Source organism: Carcharodon carcharias, chromosome 5 (assembly GCF_017639515.1).
Source record: "Carcharodon carcharias isolate sCarCar2 chromosome 5, sCarCar2.pri, whole genome shotgun sequence".
Taxonomy (NCBI): Eukaryota; Metazoa; Chordata; class Chondrichthyes; order Lamniformes; family Lamnidae; genus Carcharodon; species Carcharodon carcharias.
This window is the reverse complement of record NC_054471.1, coordinates 67213463-67235474: the sequence shown is the minus strand read 5'-3', so window position 1 is coordinate 67235474 and position 22012 is coordinate 67213463. Positions and strand designations below refer to the sequence as shown.

Genomic DNA, 22012 nt, shown 5'->3' with positions numbered 1-22012 from the left:
TTGCAAATCATGCCTTATTTTTTAAAGACTGTCCTAATACTCTGCTGCCTGACGATAGCTACTGAAAGCAGGAAACACAGGAAGAAAAGATGGGCATCTCAGGTAGAACACCCCAAACAGGGCAGGTAAGGAGGCTAGGCAGAAAAAAGTATTCTTAATGAGAGAAAACTAGTTAATTTACGTGTAAGTTGTGATTGATGAAAATCAATTATTTTGTAAGTACAAGGATACACAGAATTAGTTTTTCACTGGTAGGTGAGTGGAAAATGAAAATTAGGAACCTATTTTCATTTAAAAAAGTCAAATGCAAACATCAACGCTACGTGAAGACTTTCCCTAGTGCATCCCACAACAATCTCGTCATCTTTTCTTGTTCGGTTGGTTTCTGTAACACTGGGATGATCCAAATTCAGAATTAATTTTCTAGAGTTGGGCGGATTTGGAAATTAAAAAATGGATACTTTTTGAGAATCCTGCTTGATGCGTGACTTCCCAGATGCTGGAAGAATTGTATTAGCTATTCATGAATTATTAGCTCGGGGCGTTCATTTTGTTTACATTTTTCAGGTTCTTTGAGTAGGTAACAGTAAGCTTGAAATATTGGCAAAAGTTGCCTCAACTCTTGTTTTCCCCAGAGTAAATGCAATGTTTAATATACGTATTTCTAGACTATAGAAGGTATGCTATGGTCAAATATAGTTTAGAACCATAGAACACTAGAGCACTGAAAACAGGCCATTCGGCCCTTCTAGTCTGTGCCGAAATATTATTCTGCTAGTCCCATTGACCTGCACCTAGTTTATAACCCTCCAGACCTCTCCCATCCATGTATCTATCTAAGTTATTCTTAAAACTTAAGAGTGAGCCCGCATTTACCACGTCAGGTGGTAGTTCTTTCCACACTCTCACCACTCTCTGAGTGAAGAAGTTCCCCCTTCTGTTCCCCCTAAACCGTTCCCCTTTCCCCTTTCACAAGTTTATGCAGCCAATGTAATGGAAAATTTTATAGTATGTTGCGTTTATACTATTTTTCTTTGAATAATTTGCAGACGTGAAACATAAAGGATTTTATGTATCCAATTAAATGCATCTTAGTTACTTTGTAAATAGATACTTAAAAGTGGTGACTGACAGGCAAGGAGAAACCAGAGGCATGGTTCACTTCAGGACCGCTGGGACATCTGCTTTAGTTCTTGAATTCATACATCGTCAGGTTTCAAATACGTTTTTGAATATTTGCAGAGATTCCAGTAATCATCTACATCTGATAATTTGAAGTCATTTTCTGTGTTAAAGTTTTGAATTAATTAATACATTGAAGTAAGAATGCTGAATGCTAAAAAATAGAATTCCATTAAGCAGCATTGAACTAAGAGTGGTCTTAAAATAGATTGGACAGAATGGGATTGGTTAATCACTACTGCAAAGAGCTGTGGTGTTTTGTTAAAGTACTTATTTTAAGAAGGTCTTTTTTACAGGAATTCATTTCATGTATCACTCTGGCAAAACATTTTAGAATACTTCCATTACAAAAACAAAGAATACTATTGAATTTAAACATGAAAGGTACAATGTCCAGACTATACACTCAGTGCGTGTAATCATTTAACTGCTGAAATTTCTAAAACACGTCACTCTCTTTGGAAGTTTCTGCTAAGATTTCTGAAAATATTGTTTGTGACTGAGATCCCAAGTAATATCATTAGATCAACAAATTGCAAAATTCAGATTGACTTATTTCAGAAAGATACCATAAAACAGTTTTTAAAAAATGCCTTGTTGGGATAGAGAACAAAATTCTTCTTAAATCTATATCGTCGCATACCATGAGTTGGGTAAATAGTGCAAATTGAAAAGCACAGGGATTCTTGGCCCCCTTCAAGTGATGTTTACAGTCAGATCTGTCTGAATTGTCCTTTGTGTGATATATCAGTACGTCATGTGAGATTTTCATTTCTCTTCTGTCGCCCTTGGCATTAGTTTCATTTGCACTGGTGTAGTTTGTGTGAGAGAAGTCTGTTTCTGAACATATAACAAATTTTCCAGCCTGATCATAACAGCAGGAAGCATAAAAAGATACTTTATACTCTGTTCTTTCTAAGTGTGCTATCTGAGGTCTGAGATTGGTTCACATGGTATTTGACTTTATGTCAAATCTCCATTTTGAACTTTGTAGTTGCTTACCTCTCTAATCAACAGCCATACCAACCCTTTCAAAACTACAAGAGATCACCATGACTGTGATTACTGATTTACAGGGTTGTAAATATAAGTAGCACAGTTTTGGAAAACAAGGTTCTTGTTAACGCACCCATAGTATGGAAAAAAGACAAGAAACATCTTGCATTTATGTCTGTAGGATATCCCAAAATGGTTTCGGCCAATAAATTACTTGGGAAGAGTAGTCACTGTTGTTAAGTAAACCAATTCAGCTGCCAATTTGTACACATCAAGGTTCCACCAATAGCTACATGATCAGTGAACACTTTTTCAAAGATAATAACAGAAAATGCTGGAAAAGCTCAGCAGGTCTGGCAGCACCTGTGGAGAGAGAAACAGAGTTAACGTTTTGAGCCCATTTGACTCTTCTCCAGAGCAGTCATACGGACTCAAAATGTTAGCTCCGTTTCTCTCTCCACAGATGCTGCCACACCTGCTGAGTTTTTCCAGCATTTTCTGTTTTTATTTCAGATTTCCAGCATCCACAATATTTTGTTTTTACTTTTTCAAAGGTGTTGCTTGAGGGATAATCTTTGGCCAGAAGACATTTCCTGCTGCTTTTCAAATAGTGTGGGATCTTTTACATTTGCTCAGACAGAACCCCAGTTTAACATCTCATCCAAAAGATGACATCAACAATACAGTACCTACTCATTACCACTCTGAAGTGTCACCCTAGATTATGTGCTTCCATCCTCAATGGGATTTGAACCTAAATCCCCCTGACTCATAGTGAAAATGAAACCAAAGAACCAGGATGACATTTAGGAAATTTAAGGTATTGGGTTCAGAACATCAACTAAAAGCTTATCAAAGGGGTATGTGAAAGGTAGGAGTGAATTTACCCTTAAAATACCTCCAGGTCTCCTACTTGCCTTCTATTAACAGCTATCTGGAATTGACCAGGAAAAATAGAAAGATGTTTCTTGTTCTCCCAACACTGCTACAGTGAGATTCTTTATTTATACTTATTCAACTCCCCACATTGGTAGTCATGACTCAGACTGCTTTCTGGGAATCTCAAGTTGAAACTGGTAGTTACTTTGAAAATAGCGATTTCTGATTGCTTCAGAGGGAGACATTTTATAACAAAACTGTTCCAAAGTGAATCAAGGAAGGAGAATACCCGTCTCAATATGTTAAACCAACAGTTTTATGATCCCGGGTGTTTAAATACAATATGTAGGACTAGATATTCAGCAAGATGAACTCAGTGCAGGGAAGGATCCCTGTGTCTGATTGAGTAGGCACAGGGCTTAAATTAGAATGGAGAACTTTAAGGATGTTTTAAAAAGTTGAATTTATTTCAGCAGCCATGGTATTGAGTAATGATTTAGAGGATAAAGTTTCAGTCTAATCTAAATTATGCTGTTTCCTCCTCTTACTCTTTCCTATTCTAATAGAATCATAGAATGGCTACAGCATTGAAGGAGGCCATTCAGTCCATCATGTCTGTGCCAGTTCTCTGCAAGAGCAATTCTGCTGGTCCCGTTCCCCTTTGCTTCTTCACACACATTAAAAATAAACACAATTGGTCATGAGAATGTGAATATTAATCCTATTAAAATTAACAGAAATAAAACCTGTTGTTACCTTCAAAAAGCTTTGCCAGTAGTTGTCATGTTCATTGTTTAAAATTAAAAAAAGAACAGGCAGTATTGCGGAATGACACAATGTGACGAAGCATGATAGGTCAATGGCTCGCTCCTGCTAATTCTCTTGCCACTAAATCCCAGACCAAAGCTAAGTGTTTTCGATACACCTGCTGTTTCATCTATGGGAGAAGGAAAAATCAGTAAAAAAGCCAAGACCAAGCTACTTCTTACAGCCAGTGGTGCTGTTTGAGGTGCAGGAGTTCTTAAGAAAATGTGTTAGCCGCATCATTTGTAAATCTACTATTACACTGTTTTCCTATATATTAATCATTTGAGCCCCCAAAATCAGTAAAACTATATTTAAAGTGAAAAATATTCGTACCTGTAGGCATTTTATTTTGAACCATGTGGTATTTTGAATCATTAGCCTGTAGCATAGCTAGAATTTCATTATGCGGCAGTTAAATTATTTAATTCAAAACTATTAAAAACTTGAATTATGCAAAGCTTTACTTACTTCTTACTGGGGGATGGTATATAGAGGGGGACGCTGCTTTTTTTAATTTATATTTATAACCGAGACCTGGGTGTACAGGGCACAATTTCAAAATTTGAAGATGATGCAAGACTTGGAAGTATTGTGAACTGTGTGGTGGATAGTGATGGACTTCACTATGAAGCTGAAGGTTACCCTGATAGTGTAAAGGAAACACAGGAGCAGAGGGACCTGGGTCTATAGTGCATAAATTATTGAATGTAGCAGGGTAGGTTGAGAAGGCAGTTAATAAATTATACTGAATCCTGGGTTTATAAATAGGGGCACAGAGTACAAAAGCAAGCTATAAACCTTCATAAAACACTGGTTCAGCCTCAACAGGAAGGATGTGAAGGTTTTAGAAAGGGCACAGGAAATATTTATAAGAATGGTTCCAAGGATGAGAGACTTCAGTTATTGGATAGATTGGCAAAGCTGGGCTGTTCTCCTTGGAGAAGAGATAATTGAGAGGACATTTGTTAGACATGTTCAAAATCATGAGGGGTATGGATAGTGTAAATGAGGAGGAACTGTTGCCATCGGCAGAAGGTTGGGAACCCTAAGGTGATTAACAAAACAACCAGAGGCAACATCAGAAAAAGCTTCTTTATGCAACAAGTGGTTTGGATCTGGAATACACTGCCTGAGTGTGTGGTGGAGACAGATTCAGTTGCAGTTTTCAGAAGGGAACTGGATAATTATCTGAAGAGAAAAGATTTTACAGGGCTACAGGAAAAAAGTCAAGAGATGGGACCAGCTGAGTTGCCTATAGCAGAGAACTGACACAAAGACAATGTGCTGAATGGCCTCTTCCTGTGCTGTATCCATTCTATGATTCTAATATAGATACATTCAAGGAAGTTGATAAACACATGAGGAAGAAAGAAGCTGAAGATTACCCTGATACTGTGATCAAGAAGGGTGAGAGGAGGCTTGTGTGGAACATAAACACCAACATAGATGGGATGGGCCAAATGGCCTGTTTCTGTGCTGTAAATTCCATATAAAGTTGTCAGCAGGGAATCCAAACATTATACTGCGTTTCATATTTGCAGACCATCACTGCCAAGGGGTTTATGTGAATCACTCTCTCCCTACATTTTCTCTCCCTCCCACACTCTCTCAAACCCCCAAACAATCTCTCTCCCCCCCACACTCTCTCCCCCCCAATACTCTCTCCCCCCCCCAACACTCTCTCCCCACTGTCTCCCTCTCACAATCACCCCACACCCCCTTGCATTCACTTTCCCCCCACCCCCTCACACTCTCTCTCCACCCCCCCAGCCCTACACACACACTCTTTCACACAGTCTCCAGTCACTCACTTACGCAGGTGCTGGTGGGCCCAGTTGCTTCGGCTGCCCCGCCTGGGCCCCACTGCTCCGGCTGCCTCGCCTGGGTACCTGCAGCTCCGGCTGCCTCATTTGGACTCCACTGCTCCGGCTGCCTCACCTTGGCCCCTGCTGCCTCTCCTGGGCCCCCACTGCTCCAGCCCCTGGAATTTACCTTCAAAACATATCTTCCCACTCTTTTCTGCTCATCCAATCACAGGCTGGTTTCACTAGTGAGCCTATCAGTGGCAAATACAGGGAGGAACCAACCTGTGGTAGGACGAGCAGCTTTACAGCATTTTTCAAAAGACGTCCCTTGAATGTTCAACAAGTCTGCATTGAGCTGGACAAATCTGCTTTAAATGGAAGGTGCTGGAGTGGCACTCCGTTGCACTCTGGCAACACTGCACCACTACTTTTAGCTCTCTTTTGGAGTAGCATGGGCAGAGATGGAGCTCTCACTCAGAGGTGATACGTGGCATGGGATGAAGAGAAAGTAATTTGAATAAAGGAAGGTACTTGCTTTCAGTAAAAGTGAATACATGTTAATATTATACACTGGTTATAAATAAATTGTTTAATAAAATGCTCCATTAAATGATCTGGTGTTAACACATTGGCATATTGTTCATGATATATTTCTGAGGACAGTGGAAATGATCAGATGTTTTGCTCCCCTGCAGTCCCATATTAAGGAGAATTCCAGATTTAACCAAAATTCGAACAACGAAGTCCGAACACCTGCTCAGAGTGGATGAGCATGATTTCACAATGAGACCGGCATTTGGTGGTACGAATTTATTTTATAAATTCTATCGACAATTAAACTTCTAATGCATAATTTTCTGAGTGTATTGTTCTGTCTTCTAGTTTCTCGATTCAAAGCTACGATTTTAGTGTCTATAAGCAATTCATTTGATGTGGTAACATTTCCAGCATTTAAAGGGAAAGGAACATAAAGCAAAAAAGATGGTTGGTGAAGAATGACAAGTACTGCAGAATCACATTATATGCTTGAACATTTTATGGAAGAACAACCAATATAGAATACATTAGAATTAATTCATACTGATGGAAGACATGTTCTGGAACTCTGCCAGAATTGAAGGCAGATGTGGAATAAGCCTGCAAAATATTTAGACGAGCACATTGAAATGAAATATTAATGTTGGGAACACGTTATCCAATGTATTTTTAGCATTAACAGCTATGCTGGGCAATGGGGATGCCAATGTGCCCCTGGCATCCAGCATTGCTAAGGCAGTGAGCAGAGCTTTAAAAATGGTATTGCCCAATGCAGTTGATCACAGAGTGACGTTTTCTCAGCCTGTGCCACTGACCATGCTGTGCTGCTGTGGTGTCACTCCAACTCCCATCCACTTCCCCACCCTACTCAAGATAGGTGACCAGTTGGGACTGGGAACCTGCCAAAGGATATCAAAATAAGTCTAGCCCTGAAATATCCATCTGCTGAGATGGGTGAGTAAAGGCTGCACTGCCACCCAGCCACTAGAACAGAATATCCATAGAAACACTTTAAAGGACCATTGATATTGCTTGGTGGGGGTGGAGGGGGGTGGCAGAGTGGGGTGGGGAGCTGAGGATAGAATACATTGGTTTTATCACTTTTATTTTTGCTAAATATTTTGGATTTCAATTGTAGCTTCCCATTTTTGCATGTTCAGCAACACTAACCTGGATGTATCTGGTCCGAGGAGCTTGATCTGTTAACAATTTTGTAATTCTGTGCACTATTGTATAAACATTGGTCTTGTGGAATTTCACAAATATGGCAGAATTCAATGATTAAATTTTACATTCAGTTTGAGGGAGAGAAGAGTGGGTCCAAGACTAGCATTTTAAACTTAAACAAGGGAAATTATGAGGGCATGAAAGCAGAGCTAGGTAAAGTGAACTGTCAATTGCGGTTAAGGGGTAGGTCCATAGAGATGCAGTGGCAGACTTTTAAAGGAATATTTCAGAATACACAGAATAGATACATTCCAATGAGAAAGAAAACTTTCAAGGCGAGGACCCACCATCCATGGTTAACTAAAAAAGCTAAAGACAATATCAAACTTAAAGGAAAAGCAAATAATTGCGCAAAAATGGGTGGCAGGTCAAAAGATTGGACAGAATATAAAGAACAGCAAAGAATGTCAAAAAGATTACTGAGGAGGGAAAAATGTATGAGAGAAAGTTAGCTAGTAATATAAAGATGGATATTAAGAGTTTCTTTAGATATTTAAATAAGAAAAGAGTTAACAAAGTGAGCGTTGGTCCTTTAGAGAATGAGTCTAGAGAATTAATAATGGAAAGTAGGGAGATGGCAGATGAATTGAGCAGGTATTTTGCTTTGGTTTTCACTATAGAGGATACAATTAACACTTCAGAAATGGCTGTAAATCATGAAATGGAAGGGAGAGAGGAACTCAGGAAATTACAATTACCAGAGAAGTGGTATTGAGCTGTGGGTTGACAAATACCCAGATCCTGATGGATTCACCCTAGGGTCCTGAAAGAAGTGGCTAGTGAGAAAGTTGAAGCATTGGTTTCAATTTTCCCAAATTCCTTATATTCGGGGAAGGCTCCATTAGATTGGAAAATATAAACAAACGTAACTCTTTTATTCAAAAAGAGAGGGAGACGGAAAGCAGGGAGCTATAGGCCAGTTGGTGGTAGTGTAGTGGTATTGCCACTGGACTTGTAATCCAGAGACCAGGGTAATGCTCTGGGGACCAGGGTTCAAATCCCATCATGGGATGGTGAAATTTAAATCTGGAATTAAAAAGCCTAATGATGGAGCCATTGTTGATTGTCATTAAAAACCCATCTGGTTCAATAATGCCCTTTAGGGAAGGAAATCTGCTGTCTTCACCTGGTCTGACCTACATATGACTCCAGAACCACAGCAATGTGGTTGACTCTGAAATGCAAGCCATTCAGTTGTATCAAACTGCTGAAAACCCAATAAAAAGGTACCTAGGCACTGGAAATGACAATGGCAAACACATTCGCAACAAACTTCAGCCAGAAGTGCCGAGTGGATGATTCATCTCGGCCTCCTTCAGAGGTCCCCAGCATCACAGATGCCAGTCTTCAGCCAATTCAATTCACTCCACGTGGTATCAAGAAACAGCTGAAGGCACTGGGTACTGCAAAGGCTATGAGCCCTGACAATATTCCAGAAATAGCACTGAAGACTTGTGCTCCAGAACTTGCCGCGCCCCTAGCCAAGCTGTTCCAGTACAGCTACAGCACTGGCATCTACCCGGCAATGTGTAAAATTGCCCAGGTATGTCCTGTACACAAAAAGCAGGACAAATCTAATCTGGCCAATTACAGGCCCATCAGCCTTCTCATGAGCATCAGTAAAGTGATAGAAGGGGTCATCAACAGTGCTATCAAGAGCCACTTGCTTAGCAATGACCTGCTCACTGATACTCAGTTTGGGTTCTGCCAGGGTCCCTTGGCTCCTGACCTCATTACAGCCTTGGTTCAAACATGGACAAAAGAGCTGAATTCCAGAGGTGAAGTGATAATGACTGCCTTTGACATCAAGGCAGCATTTGACTGAGTGTGGCGTCAAGGAGCCCTTGCAAAACTGGAGTCAATGGGAATCAGGGGAAAAACTCTCCGCTGGTTGGAGTCATACCTAGCACCTAGAAAGATGGTTGTGGTTGTTGGAGGTCAATCATCCCAGTTCGAGGACATCACTGCAAGAGTTCCCCAGGGCAGTGTCCTAGGCCCAACCATCTTCAGCTGTTCCATCAATGACCTTCCTTCCATCATAAGATCAGAAATGGGGATGTTTGCTGATGATTGCACAATGTTCAGCACCATTCGTGACTCCTCAGATATTGAAGCAGTCCATGTCCAAATGCAGCAAGACCTGGACAATATCCAGGCTTGGGCTAACAAGTGGCAAGTAACATTCGCACCGCACAAGCACCCGGCAATGACCATCTCCAATAAGAGAGAATCCATCCATGGCCCCTTGACATTCAATCGCATTACCATCGCTGAATCCCCCACTATCAACATCTTGGGGGTTACTATTGACCAGAAACAGAACTTGACTAGCCATACAAATACTGTTGCTACAAGAGCAGGTCAGAGGCTAAGAATCCTGCAGTGAGTAACTCACCTCCTGACTCCCCAAAGGCTGTCCACCATCTACAAGGCACAAGTCAGGAGTGTGATGGAATACTCCCCACTTGCCTGGATGAGTGCAGCCCCAACAACACTCAAGAACCTTGACACCATCCAGGACAAAGCAGCCCGCTTGATTGGCGCCACACCCAAAAACACTCACTCCCTCCACCACCGACGAGCAGTGGCAGCAGTGTGTACCATCTACAAGATGTACTGCAGGACCTCACCAAGATTCCTTAGGCAGCACCTTCCAAAACCACGACCACTACCATCTAGAAGGACAAGGGCAGCAAACACATGGGAACACCTTGACATGGAAGCTCCCCTCCATGCCATTCACCATTCTGACTTGCAAATACATTGCCCTTCCTTCACTGTCGCTGGGTTAAAATCTTAGAATTCCCTTCCTAACAGCACTGTGGGTGTACCTACACCACATAGATTGCAGCGGTTCTAGAAGGCAGCTCACCACTCTTCTCAAAGGCAATTAGGGATGGGCAATAGGCCTAGCCAGCAAAGCACACATCCCATAAATGAATAAAGAAAACACATCTGTCATAGGGAAAATGTTAGAAATTGTTATTAAAGATGTTATAGCAGAGCACTTAGAAAAGCTTAAGGCAAGCAGGCAGAGTCAACATGGTTTTGTGAAAGGGAAATCATGTTTAACCAATTTATTGCAGCTCTTTGAAGGAGTCACATGTGCTGTGGATAAAGAGGAAGCGCTGGATGTACGATTTCCAGAAGGTATTTGATAAGATCCCACATCAAAGGTTATTGGGGAAAATAAAGCTCATAGTGTAGGGGGTAACATACTGGTATGGATAAAAGATTGGCTAGCTAACAGGAAACAGAGGGTACCCATAAATGGGTCGTTTTCTGCGTGGTGGGATGTAACGAGTGGTGTGCCACAGGGATTAGTTTATATAAGTGACTTTGATGAAGGGCTCTGAAGAAGAGTCATATGGACTCGAAATGTAAACTCTGTTTTTCTCTCCACAAATGCTGTTAAACCTGCTGAGTTTTTCCAGCATTTTCTGTTTATGTTCCAGATTTCCATCATCCATAGTATTTTGCTTTTGTGTTGTTGACGAAGGGACAGATGGTATGGTTGCTAAATTTGCTGATGACACAAAGAAAGGTAGGAAAGTAAGTTGTGAAGAGGATGTAAGGAGGCCACAAAGTGACTTAGATAGATTAAGTGAGTGGGCAAAGATCTGACAAATGAAGTGAAATGTGGCAAATGTGAAATTGTCCATTTTGACAGAAAAAATAAAAAAGAAGCATACTATCTAAATGGTGAGAGATTGCAGACCTCTGAGATTCAGAAGGATCTGGGTGTCCTAGTGCATGAATTACAAAAGGCTATTATGCAGATACTGCAAGTAATTAGGAAAGCTAATAGAATTTTATTGTTTATTGTGAGGGGAGTTAATTACAAAAGTAGGGAGGTTATGCTTCAGTTGTATAGGGCATTGGTGGGACATCAGGAGCACTGTGTACAGTATTAATGTTTCGAGTCCAGATGACTCTTCTTCAGAACTAAAGGAAGAAGAGCCATCTGGACTCGAAACGTTAACTCTCACTTTCTCCCCACAGATGCTGCTAGACCTGCTGAAGTTTTCTAGCAATTTTTGTTTTTGTTTCAAATTTCAAGCATCCGCAGTATTTTGCTTTTATTAGAGCGCTGTGTACAGTATTGGTCTCCTTATTGAAGGAAAGATGTAAGTGCGTTAGAAGCAGTTCAGTGAAGGTTTACTAGACTAATACCAGGAATGAGGAAAGGTTGGACAGGTGAGGCTTGTATCCACTGGAGTTTAGAAGAGTAAGAGGGAGAATGGCACAAAGGGAATTGTTCATTTGGAGAGCCGATGCAGACACAATGAGCAGAATGGCCTCCTTCTGTGCTGTAATGATTCTGTGATTTTACTGAAGCAAGTAATTCAGACAAACTCATTAGCTGCAAATATATTCAAACTAAATTTAATCATAGTCACAAGAACAATCCAATTGTATTCCAATTGCAGGTTCTGGGATTAATATGGATCATTTTTCTAATTATTGATAGTTTTTTGAAGTGAGCAATAGATGGAGAGAGAAAAGTTGAACCTTCACCTTACCAACTGGTTGTTACAATGCAGAAGGACCTCATTCTGCGCATTGTGCCTGCATAGGCTCTCCAAATGGACAATTCCCTTTGTGCTATTCTCCCGCCTTTTCCTCATAACCCCGCACATTCTTCCTTTTCAGATAGTCTAATTCCCTTTTGAATGCCTCAATTGAACCTGCCCTCACCACACTCTCAGGCAGTCCAATTCAAACCTTAACCACTCAATGCGTGAAAAAGTTCTTTCTCATATCGCTTTTGCTCCTTTTGCCAATTATATTAAATCTGTGTCCTCTCATTCTCAATCCTTTCATGAGTGGGAACAGTTTTTCCCTCTCTACTCTGTCCACAATCATCATGATTTTGAATACCTTTATCAAGTCTCGTCTCAGCCTTCTTTTCTCCAAGGAAAACAGTCCCAACTTCCTCAATTTATTTTAATAACCATTCTTGTGAATCTTTTCTGCACTTTCCCCAATACCTTCACATCCTTCCTAAAGTGCAGCACCCAGAACTAGATGCAATACTCCAGCTGAGGTTGAACTTGTGTCTTTTACAAGTTCAATATAACCTCCTTGTTCTTGAACTCTGTGCCCCTATTGATAAAACCTAAGATATTGTAGGTTTTATTAACCACTTTATAAACCTTTCCTGCCAACTTCAAGGATTTATGCACATATACACCCAGGTCCCTCTGCTCCTGCATCCCCTTTAGAATTGTGCCCTTTGTTTTAAATTTCCTGTCCATGTTCTTCCTACCAAAATGAATCACTGCACATTTTTCTGCATTGAACTTCACCTGCCACCTGTTCACCCATTCCATCAACTTCTCCATGTCCTTTTGAAGTTCTGCACTATCCTCCTCACTGTTCACAATGTTTCCAAGTTTAGTATCATCCACAAATTTTAAAATTGTGCTCTGTACACTAAGGTTTAGGTCATTCATATATATCAGGAAAAGCAAGGATCCCAACACTGATCCCCAGGAAACTCACCACAACTCTTCCTCCAGCCCAACAAACATCCATTAACCACTACTCTCTGCTTTCTGTTACTCAGCCAATTTTCTATCCATGTCTCTTTTACTCTACAAGCTACAACTTTGCCCACAAGTCTTTTGTGCAACACTATATCAAATGCCTTTTGGAAGCCCATGTACACCACAACAACAGCATTACCCTCATCAACCCCCTCTGCTACCTCGTCAGCAAACTCCATCGTTAGTTAAACATAATTTTCCATTAAGGTATCCATGCTGGTGTTCTGTAATTATCCTGAATATGTCCATGTGACTTTAATTTTGTCCCAAATTATCATTTGTAGAAGTTTCCCCACCACTGAAGTTAAACCAACTGGCCCACAGTTATTGGACTTATCCCTACACCCTTTTTTGAACAAGGGTGTAACACTTGCAATTCTCTAGTCCTCAGACACCACCCCTGAGTCAAAGGAAAATTGAAAAATTATGGCCAGTGCCTCCGTCATTTCCACTGTCACTTCCTTCAGTATTGTTGGATGCATGTTATCTGGTCCTGGTGCCTTATAATCTTTAAGTACAGACAGCCTATCCAGTACCTCTTCCTTATCAATTTTAAACCCTTCTAGTATCTGAATTATCTCCTTTTTCCCCCTGACTTGGGTAGCATCTTCTTCCTTGGTAAAGAGAGCCACAAAGTATTAATTTAATACCTCAGCTATGCCCTCTACCTCCATGCATAAATCCCCTTTTTGGTCCATAATCAGCCCGACTCCTCCTCTTACCATTTTTTTACTATTTATATGTCTACAGAAGACTTTGAGATTCCATTTTATGTTGGCTGCCATTGTCTTTTCATACTCTCTCTTTGCTTCTCTTATTTGCTTTTTTACCTTCACTATTAAGTATTAAATTATTCTTCTCTGTTTCTTGCCCTGTTTATTGGGACGAAAGCCCCAGTGACAGCTACTACTAAATAGACATCCCATTGATGGTGCATAACCAGGGGCAGTAACCTGTCTCCAGGTGACATCACATATAGTTGTCTGTTTGTATGAAGACAGGTTGTATGAAAAGTCAGTGTTTAACATCGTTATTCCAATCTGTTATTTAATAATGTAGAGCAGATTTTTATTTAATGTAATTTCGTTTCATTCTTAGATTGATTTGTTCATTTTAATTTTATCCTTTTGTGTATATTGAGTACCCTTACTAGTTACTCATTTACTGTTGCCCCTTGGCTTAAATTATTCAGCAACTCCTTCTCCCTCAGCACCGAGCTCCCACCTTCTGTTCTTTCTGAGTGTGGTGGCCAACACTGTATGCACCCCTCCAGAGAGTGTAACCATACCTTTATACAACTCTAGACTAATTTCCACCCCTTTGTGTTCTAGTCCTTTTAAGATAAGGGTTAACATTCCATTCACTTCCTTATTTATTTTTTCTACCTATCTGCTGGTTTTTAGTGACTTCTGTACATATGGGCCCCTAAGCCTCTTTGCTCCTCCACAGTTCCAAGGTTCCCACCATGTGTAGAACTCAGGCCACACACATAGTAGGGCAATTCAAGGCTTCAACCCTGGCTTGTGCTAAGAGAACCACCCTCCTGGTGTAGTACCAAACCCTTGGACTGTGCACTGAACGATTGCAAATATGTGTATTGCTGTGATCTAAAAGGAACTAGGCCTTGGACATTACGTGTATAGATACTCGCACAATAATTACATTACTAATTCAGATTGACATATCCTTTATCTGTCTTTATTCACTTATCTGTTGTGAATAGAAGAAGCAAAATTGTGCCACCTCAAGTAGACCTCTGTGCTGCTCGTAGCTAAAAGGGTATGATGCATGTATGTAGAGAGGCTGGTCAAAATCAATCAAAATCCTTGTGGTGTTCTGGACTGCTTCTTAGAAGAATTGAAGATAAGGTTACTTGTGCAGTGGCTACAGTCCCTTCAGTGCCTGCCTGTTAGGGAGAGATGGAAGTTGTAGAATTCTTGAGGGGTTTGATACGTTTAATATATTTTTCTGACTTGGCTGCATGTAATGGTTGTCTGGGTTAGTCTCAGCACTTCTTACTGCTCTTTCTGAAGACTATAGCCAGGGTCTGATTTTTAAGAACCTTTTAGATTTTCTCCTGTCAAATTAAGGTCAATATATTGCAGAAAGAGAGTTTACACAGCAATTTATTCTAGGTTGTAAAATGTATTGTTTTATTGACTTTTGAGTCAAACAAGTTTGGAGAGTGTGCAAGTGGTTAATCTTTGAATGATGTTGAATTTGTTAGCCAGTTACTGCAGGATTTCACCTTTTCATTATGCTTTTTCCCTTACTGCTATGGCAATTGCGTTGAGGAATTACTGTTGGTAGCAAATTAGGAACAGGCTGATACTTCAGTTCTTTAGCAGTATGATAATATGCTGTTATGCTGCATGGGGAAAGGGGTACCTTTGTCATAGGCATCACTGGTCCTGGTATTTTTGCTCTCTTACCCAATTTTTATTTGCAGTATCCTTCAGCTGATTTTTAAAGATTCATTTACAGGATGTGGGCGTCACTAGCTGGGCCAGTATTTATTGCCCATCCCTAATTACCTTTGAGAAGGTGGTGGTGAGGCGGCTTCTTGAACCGCTGCAGCTCAAATGGTGTAGGTACACCCACAATGCTGTTAGGGAGGGAATTCCAGGATTTGACCCAGCGACACTGAAGGAACAACGATATATTTCCAAGCCAGGATGGTGAGTTGCTTTGAGGGGAACTTCCAGCCGGTGGTGTTCCCAAGTATCTGCTTCCTTTTAGATGGTAGGGATCGTGTTTTTGGAAGGTGCTGCCTAAGGAGCCTTGGTGAGTTTCTGCAGTGTATCTTGTAGATGGTACACAGTGGAGGGAGTGAATGTTTGTGGAAGTGGTGCCAATCAATCTGACTGCTTTGTCCTGGATGGTGTCAAGCTCCTTGTTGTTGGAGCTGCACACGTCCAGGGAAGTGGAGAGTATTCCATCACACTCCTGATTTGTGTCTTGTAGATGATGGACAGGCTTTGGGAAGTCAGGAGGTGGGTTACTCATCACATAATTCCTAGCCTCGACCTGCTCTTGTAGCCATAGTATTTATATGGCTAATCCAGTTCAGTTTCTGGTCAATGGCAAGCCCCAGGACGCTGATAGTGAGGGATTCAGCGATGGTAATGCCATTGAATGTCAATGGATGATGGTTAGATTCTCTCTTGTTGGAGATGGTCATTGCCTGCGGTGCGAATGTTACTTGTCACTTGTCAGCCCAAGCCTGGATATTGTCCAGGTCTCGCTGCATTTGGACATGGGCCGTTTCAGTATCTGCATGGCCATGAACATTCTGCAATCATCAGCGACTATCCCCCACTTCTGAGGAACTCCTGCAGTGATGTCCTGGAACTGAGATGATTGACCTTCAACAACCACAACCATCTTCCTTTGTGCTAGGTATGACTCTGACCATCAGAGAGTTTCCCCCCCTGTTCCCTATTGACTCCAGTTTTGCTAGGGCTCCTTGATGCCAGACTCGATCAAATGCTGCCTTGATGTCAAGGACAGTCACTCTCACCTCACCCCTGGAGTTCAGCTCTTTTGTCCATGTTTGAACCAAGGTTGTAATGAGGTCAGAAGTTGAGTGACCCTGGCGGAACCAGTGAGCAGGTTATTGCTAAGCATGTGCCTCTTGGTAGCACTGTTGATGACAACTTCCATCACTTTACTGATGATGGAGAGTAGACTGATGGGACAGTAATTGGCCGAGTTGGATTTGTACTGCTTTTTGTGTACCGCAGTTTTCCACATCGCCGGGTAGATGCCTGTGTTGTAGCTGTACCGGAATAGCTTGGCTGGGGGCACGGCAAGTTCTGGAGCACAAGTCTTCAGTACCATTGCCAGAATATTGTCAGGGCTCAGAACCTTTGCAGTATCCAGTGCCTTCAGCCATTTCTTGATATCACGTGGATTGAATCGAATTGGCCGAAGACTGGCATCTGTGATGCTGGGAACCTCTGGAGGAGACCAAGAAGAATCATCCACTCTGCATTTCTGGCTGAAGTTTGTTGCAAATGCTTCAGCCATATCTTTTGCACTGATGTGTGCTGGGCTCCTCCATCATTGAGGATGGGGATATTTGTGAAACCTCCTCCTCCAGTGACCTGTTCAATTGTCCACCACCATTCACAATGTGGATGTGGCAGGACTGCAGAGCTTAGATATGATCCGTTGGTTCTGGAATCGCTTAGCTCTGTCTATCACTTGCTGCTTAAGAAATTTGGCACGCAAGTAGTCTGTGTTGTAGCTTCACCAGGTTGACACCTCATTTTTAGGTATGCCTGGAGCTGGTCCTGGCATGCCCTCCTGCACTCTTCATTGAACTAGGGTTGATCCCCTGGCTTGGTAGTAATGGGGGTATACTGGGCCATGAGGTTACAGATTGTGGTTGAGAACAATTCTGCTGCTGCTGATGGCCCACAGTGCCTCATGGTTGCCCAGTTCGAAATCTATCCAATTTAGCATGGTGGTAGTGCCACACAGACGATTGAGGGTATCCTTAATGTGAAGACAGGACTTAATCTCCACAGGACTGTGCTATGGCCACTCCTGATACTATTATGGATAGATGCATCTGCGGCAGGCAGGTTGGGGAGGATGAAGTCAAGTATGATTTTCCCTCTTGTTGATTACCTCACCACCTGCCGCAGACCCAGTCTAGCAGTTGTGTCCTTTAGAACTCAGCCAGCTTGGTCTGTGGTGGTGCTACCGAGCTACTCTTGGTGATGGACATTGAAGTCTCCCACCCAGCGTACATTCTGCACCCTTGCCACCCTCAGTGCCTCATCCAAATAGTTTTCAACATGGAGGAGCTTTGATTCATCAGCTGAAGGGGGGAGAGTACGTGGTAATCAGCCAGAGGTTTCCTTGTCCATGTTTGACCTGACGCCATGAGACTTCATGGGGTCTGGAGTCGGTGTTGAGGACTCCCAGGGCAACTCCCTCCCAACTGTATATCACTGTGCTGACGGGTCTGTGGTTGAGGACATATGCGGGGATGATGATGGTGGTGTCTGGCACATTATCCATAAAGTATGATTCCATGAGGATGACTGTTGCTGGACTAGCCTGTGATACTGCTTTCCCAAATTTCACACAAGCCTCCAGATGTTCGTAAGGAGGACTTTGCAGGGTTGACAGGGCTGAGTTTGCTGTTGTCATTTCCGGTGCCTAGACCCATCCGGTTTCATTCCTTTTTTGAGGCTTTATAGCAGTTTGTTACAACTGAGTGGTTTGCTGGACCACTTCCGAGGACAGTCAAGAATCAACCCACATTGCTGCGGAGTCTGAAGTCACATGTAGGCCAGACCAGGTAAGGGCAGCAGATCTCCTTCCCTAAAGGACATTCGTGAACCAGATGGGTTTTTATGACAATTTCATAGTCATCATTAAACTTTTGATTCCAGATTTTTTTGAATTCAAATTCCACTATCTGGTATGTTGGGATTCAAACCCAAGTCCCCAGTGCATTACCCTGGGTCTCTGGATTACCAGTTCAATGACAATACCATTACACCACCGCCTTTTTCTCTGCTCCATGCTGTTGTGCAATGTGGGTCAGGCAAGCCTCAGTGGCAACCCTCCCACTGCACAGCCAACACACAGCTACATATGAGTAGGCAAAATGCAGTTGAAGAAGGGTACACATCTCCAAAAAGCACAAGCACTGCAGGCAGAAATAGTTGCTCTCCAGTTAGGAACAAAGGAATTAATGCTACTGGCTGTCTAGCCATTAGTGGATATCACTCGCTTGTGTCTTTTTCCACTTCAAGTGCCTTCTGGCTTCCATTCCCCTCATCCTTCCTTGCCATTGCCTCCACGTCAATCTTATCTGATTGCTGCTGCTATTGTAAGAAGTAATTCCCTTTGACAGTATTCAGGTGTGAGAATCGCTTCCATTAACATTGAGAACATTATTAAGGAGAGAGGGGTACAGTCCAGGTAGGTCAGGCTGTACCAGAGGTGCTTTTGCACCTATTTCTCAGCATTTGAGCAGCAGGATCTGCAGGCAGAGATCAGGTGTTTAGTGCTTAAGAACGCTCTTACTTTGAAGCAAGGTTGACAACAGGCCCGATGACATGGATGTGTGCATAACTGTTATGCTGACTGGCTCTCTAGAAGCATCCTAATCAGAATGGTATGTCAGCAATACTCCATGAAAGAAGAATACCAGGGTGATCTTGTTCTAATTAGAAAAGCCTGATTAGTTGCATCTTCGAAGATGCAATCAACCATATTCACTGGTACCCCCATTCTTACCTTGGAATAACTGCGGAGAACTGTTTTCAAGGTTGCTTTAACATTCAGATCATACTATTCAAAGAGGTGAGGATGGGAACACCTTCGAAGCCCTGAACTTGCGGCAAAATGGAGATGGGCAACCTGGAAGGGACCACTAAATGGAGATGCAATGCCCACACTCCTCATTACCTCAGGACTTGTATCTGGACACGTCAGAAGTTAATATTATAAGTGTCCATTGCTGCATCCGCTTCACAAGGCAGGTTGCCATGGGCTTGGGTTATCTGTTGCTGATAACCTGCACTTGACATCCAGATGTGTGCCATGCTTTCTGATCACAGGCTTTGTGCCTGTACTTGTAACCTATTCAAAAATGGAATGCCAGGCATAAATTGAGAAATCTGGCCTGTTACAGGTTTAGATAGGTCCACACCGCAGTCACCCTGAGTCCCAAATTTGAAAGATTGTTTTTATATATTTTGTATTAAACATTAAGAATTGTTAGCTGCAAGCTAGAAATTCCTGTGATTCCTCTGGAAAATTCACCATTCACCAGACTGCGAAAGTGAGAAGTCAGAGATCTGAACAGTTATGACTTTGTTACTAGGACTTGTAATAAACAGCTTTGTTAGTCAAATTTGTGGCTTTGTAATTAAAAGATGTAAAAAATCTTTTCTATTTCCTTTGTGTTACCATGGACTATAATGCCTTGATAACAGTAGCATTCTTCTGGAGAATAGGAGGAGTCATTTATTATCCTTAAGTTTAGATTGGTTTCTTTAGGAAGTTACTGTAACTTTAAAGCTCTCTATTTCTCCCACACAGTGGCTCCGCAGCTATGTTCATTTGCACATAAATGTTTTTTTGGATTTTGTATCTTTACTGCTTAGTGCAAGCCCCATTGGCTGTGGAATTTGACTAAGCATCTGGAAGCTCAGTGACTGCACAAAGTGAGGATTAACTAGCTCAGCTCCTGATGACCATGTGGATTAGAGGAAGCAGCAATTTGTGCTCTGTGTTTGTGTGTGTGCCTGTAGAACAACTGCCTACCTATCTATCTTGGGAAACACAGCGTACACAACATGTATGATAAGTTGCTTGCAAAGTATTCCCCAGGGAGTGATTCCTCCTGTGGAACATGCAACTTGTTCAAATTTCTAAAATAAACATCCATCTAAAACAGAGTTTATACTGGGGCATACTTAATTTTAGAATTATATAATTTTGTGTATCATATAGATGGCTTAAAGATAATGCAAAGCTGTATTAACTCAATGTATTTGTGAAATGCTTTATACAGCAATGATGTAATATCACATAGGCCAATTCATGCACTTGAAGGGGATGTAAGCAGTTTCTTACTACAATAGAGTTAAAAGCACACTGGTCAAAGGTCAAAGTTCTGAAGGAAACCCGTCAGCAAGTTTGCTGTTCATATGTAATGAGAGAATGAGGAAGGAAGTTGCTGTCTTAGGAGAGGAAATGCACTCTCTCCACAATTTTCTTCCAAGTAAACATTTTTCCTTATTTTTCTTTACCTTGTAAACTGAGTAAGTGTGTTTCCTGTGGATTAACTTTTCAATAATTTCCACCTCACCCAGATGGACAGATTTCCTTGTGTTCATTTGCTTCTTCGGGTGTCTTAACAGGGTAATTCCATCATGCCAGCTCACAAAACCATGCTCACATGAGAAGAGGATGTGGGAGAGAATGTGCCTTTATATAATGCCTTTCACGACCTCAAAATGTCACAGAACGCTTCACTGTCAATGAAGTACGTTGATGATGATAGGATTGTGGGAATGGGATGGTTGGGTCAAATGAAGTGCACTTGGATGAGCTGCTGCATGAGAATTCTAGGAGCTGTGGGGCACTAGTGGTCATTGCCCTTCCTGCTCCTCCTCCTCTTCATACTGCTCTTCCTTCTCTTCAAACTGCTCTTCCTTCTCTTCACATTGCCCCTCCCCCACTTCATAGTGTTCCTCCTCCTCGTCATATTGCCCTTCCTTCTCTTCATACTGCTCCTCCACCTGCTGCACTTCTTGTTGTCCAGGTGGTGGTGAGATCTGGTTCCTCAATAGTGGTAAAGTTATGGAGAATTCAACACATGAGCACAGATCTAGGTGCTTGCTCAGGGCTGTTCTGCAATGTTCTTCCAAAATGGTCCAGGCAGCAGACATGTTGGTTTAGTGTAGTGATTGTCTGGTGGTGGCATGACTTTTGCTGTTGGACAGCTCTGGAGCTGTGCCCAGTTACCTGATGAGACTTATGAGGCAAGTCTCAATGGTATCCTAGTCACCTAGCAGCCAGCCAATGACCTGATGGGTTTCTTGGAATAAAGGCAGCACAGAAGATTGTGTATACTGAATGCATCATGACTGAGGCTAGAAACTGGACATGGACTTGTATGATATGCTGCTTCTGGTAACAACCCAGCTAGACATCAAAGGAGTGGAACCCTCTTTCTGTTGAAAAAGATGCCAGGTGGGTTATGAGGAGAATGTGAGGTGATGTGGGCGCAATCTATGGCACCTTAGACCTGGGGAAAGCCTTCCATGTAGATAGAGCCTGGCTCTCTCCCGTCATGTTCTGTCCATTGGGAAAAGAGATGCAGCGTTCCTGCCAGTATAGAAAGCCTCATTGATGTCCCTTATAGAGCAGTGGGTGAAAACTGTAAGATATTGAAGGCAAATATTACCTGCTGCCACCTGGAAGGAGCCTGTTGCATAACATTTTAAGGGTTTTGATAAAAGTGGATGGTGTTGACCGTGCCTGGGTTTGAGGCTT

At 42.0% G+C, this 22012-nt stretch overlaps 1 protein-coding gene across 1 annotated transcript in view; it reads left to right on the top strand.

Annotated features, from left to right (window-relative positions):
* LOC121278051 (gamma-aminobutyric acid receptor subunit rho-2-like) overlaps positions 1-22012 on the top strand; it is a 69274-nt gene continuing 47262 nt past the window's right edge. Inside the window, exons 1-2 of the mRNA XM_041188085.1 lie at positions 1-125; positions 6365-6471. Of these exons, the coding sequence (XP_041044019.1) occupies positions 10-125; positions 6365-6471 (223 nt within the window). The 5' untranslated portion in view covers positions 1-9. The remainder of the gene's footprint in view (positions 126-6364; positions 6472-22012) is intronic.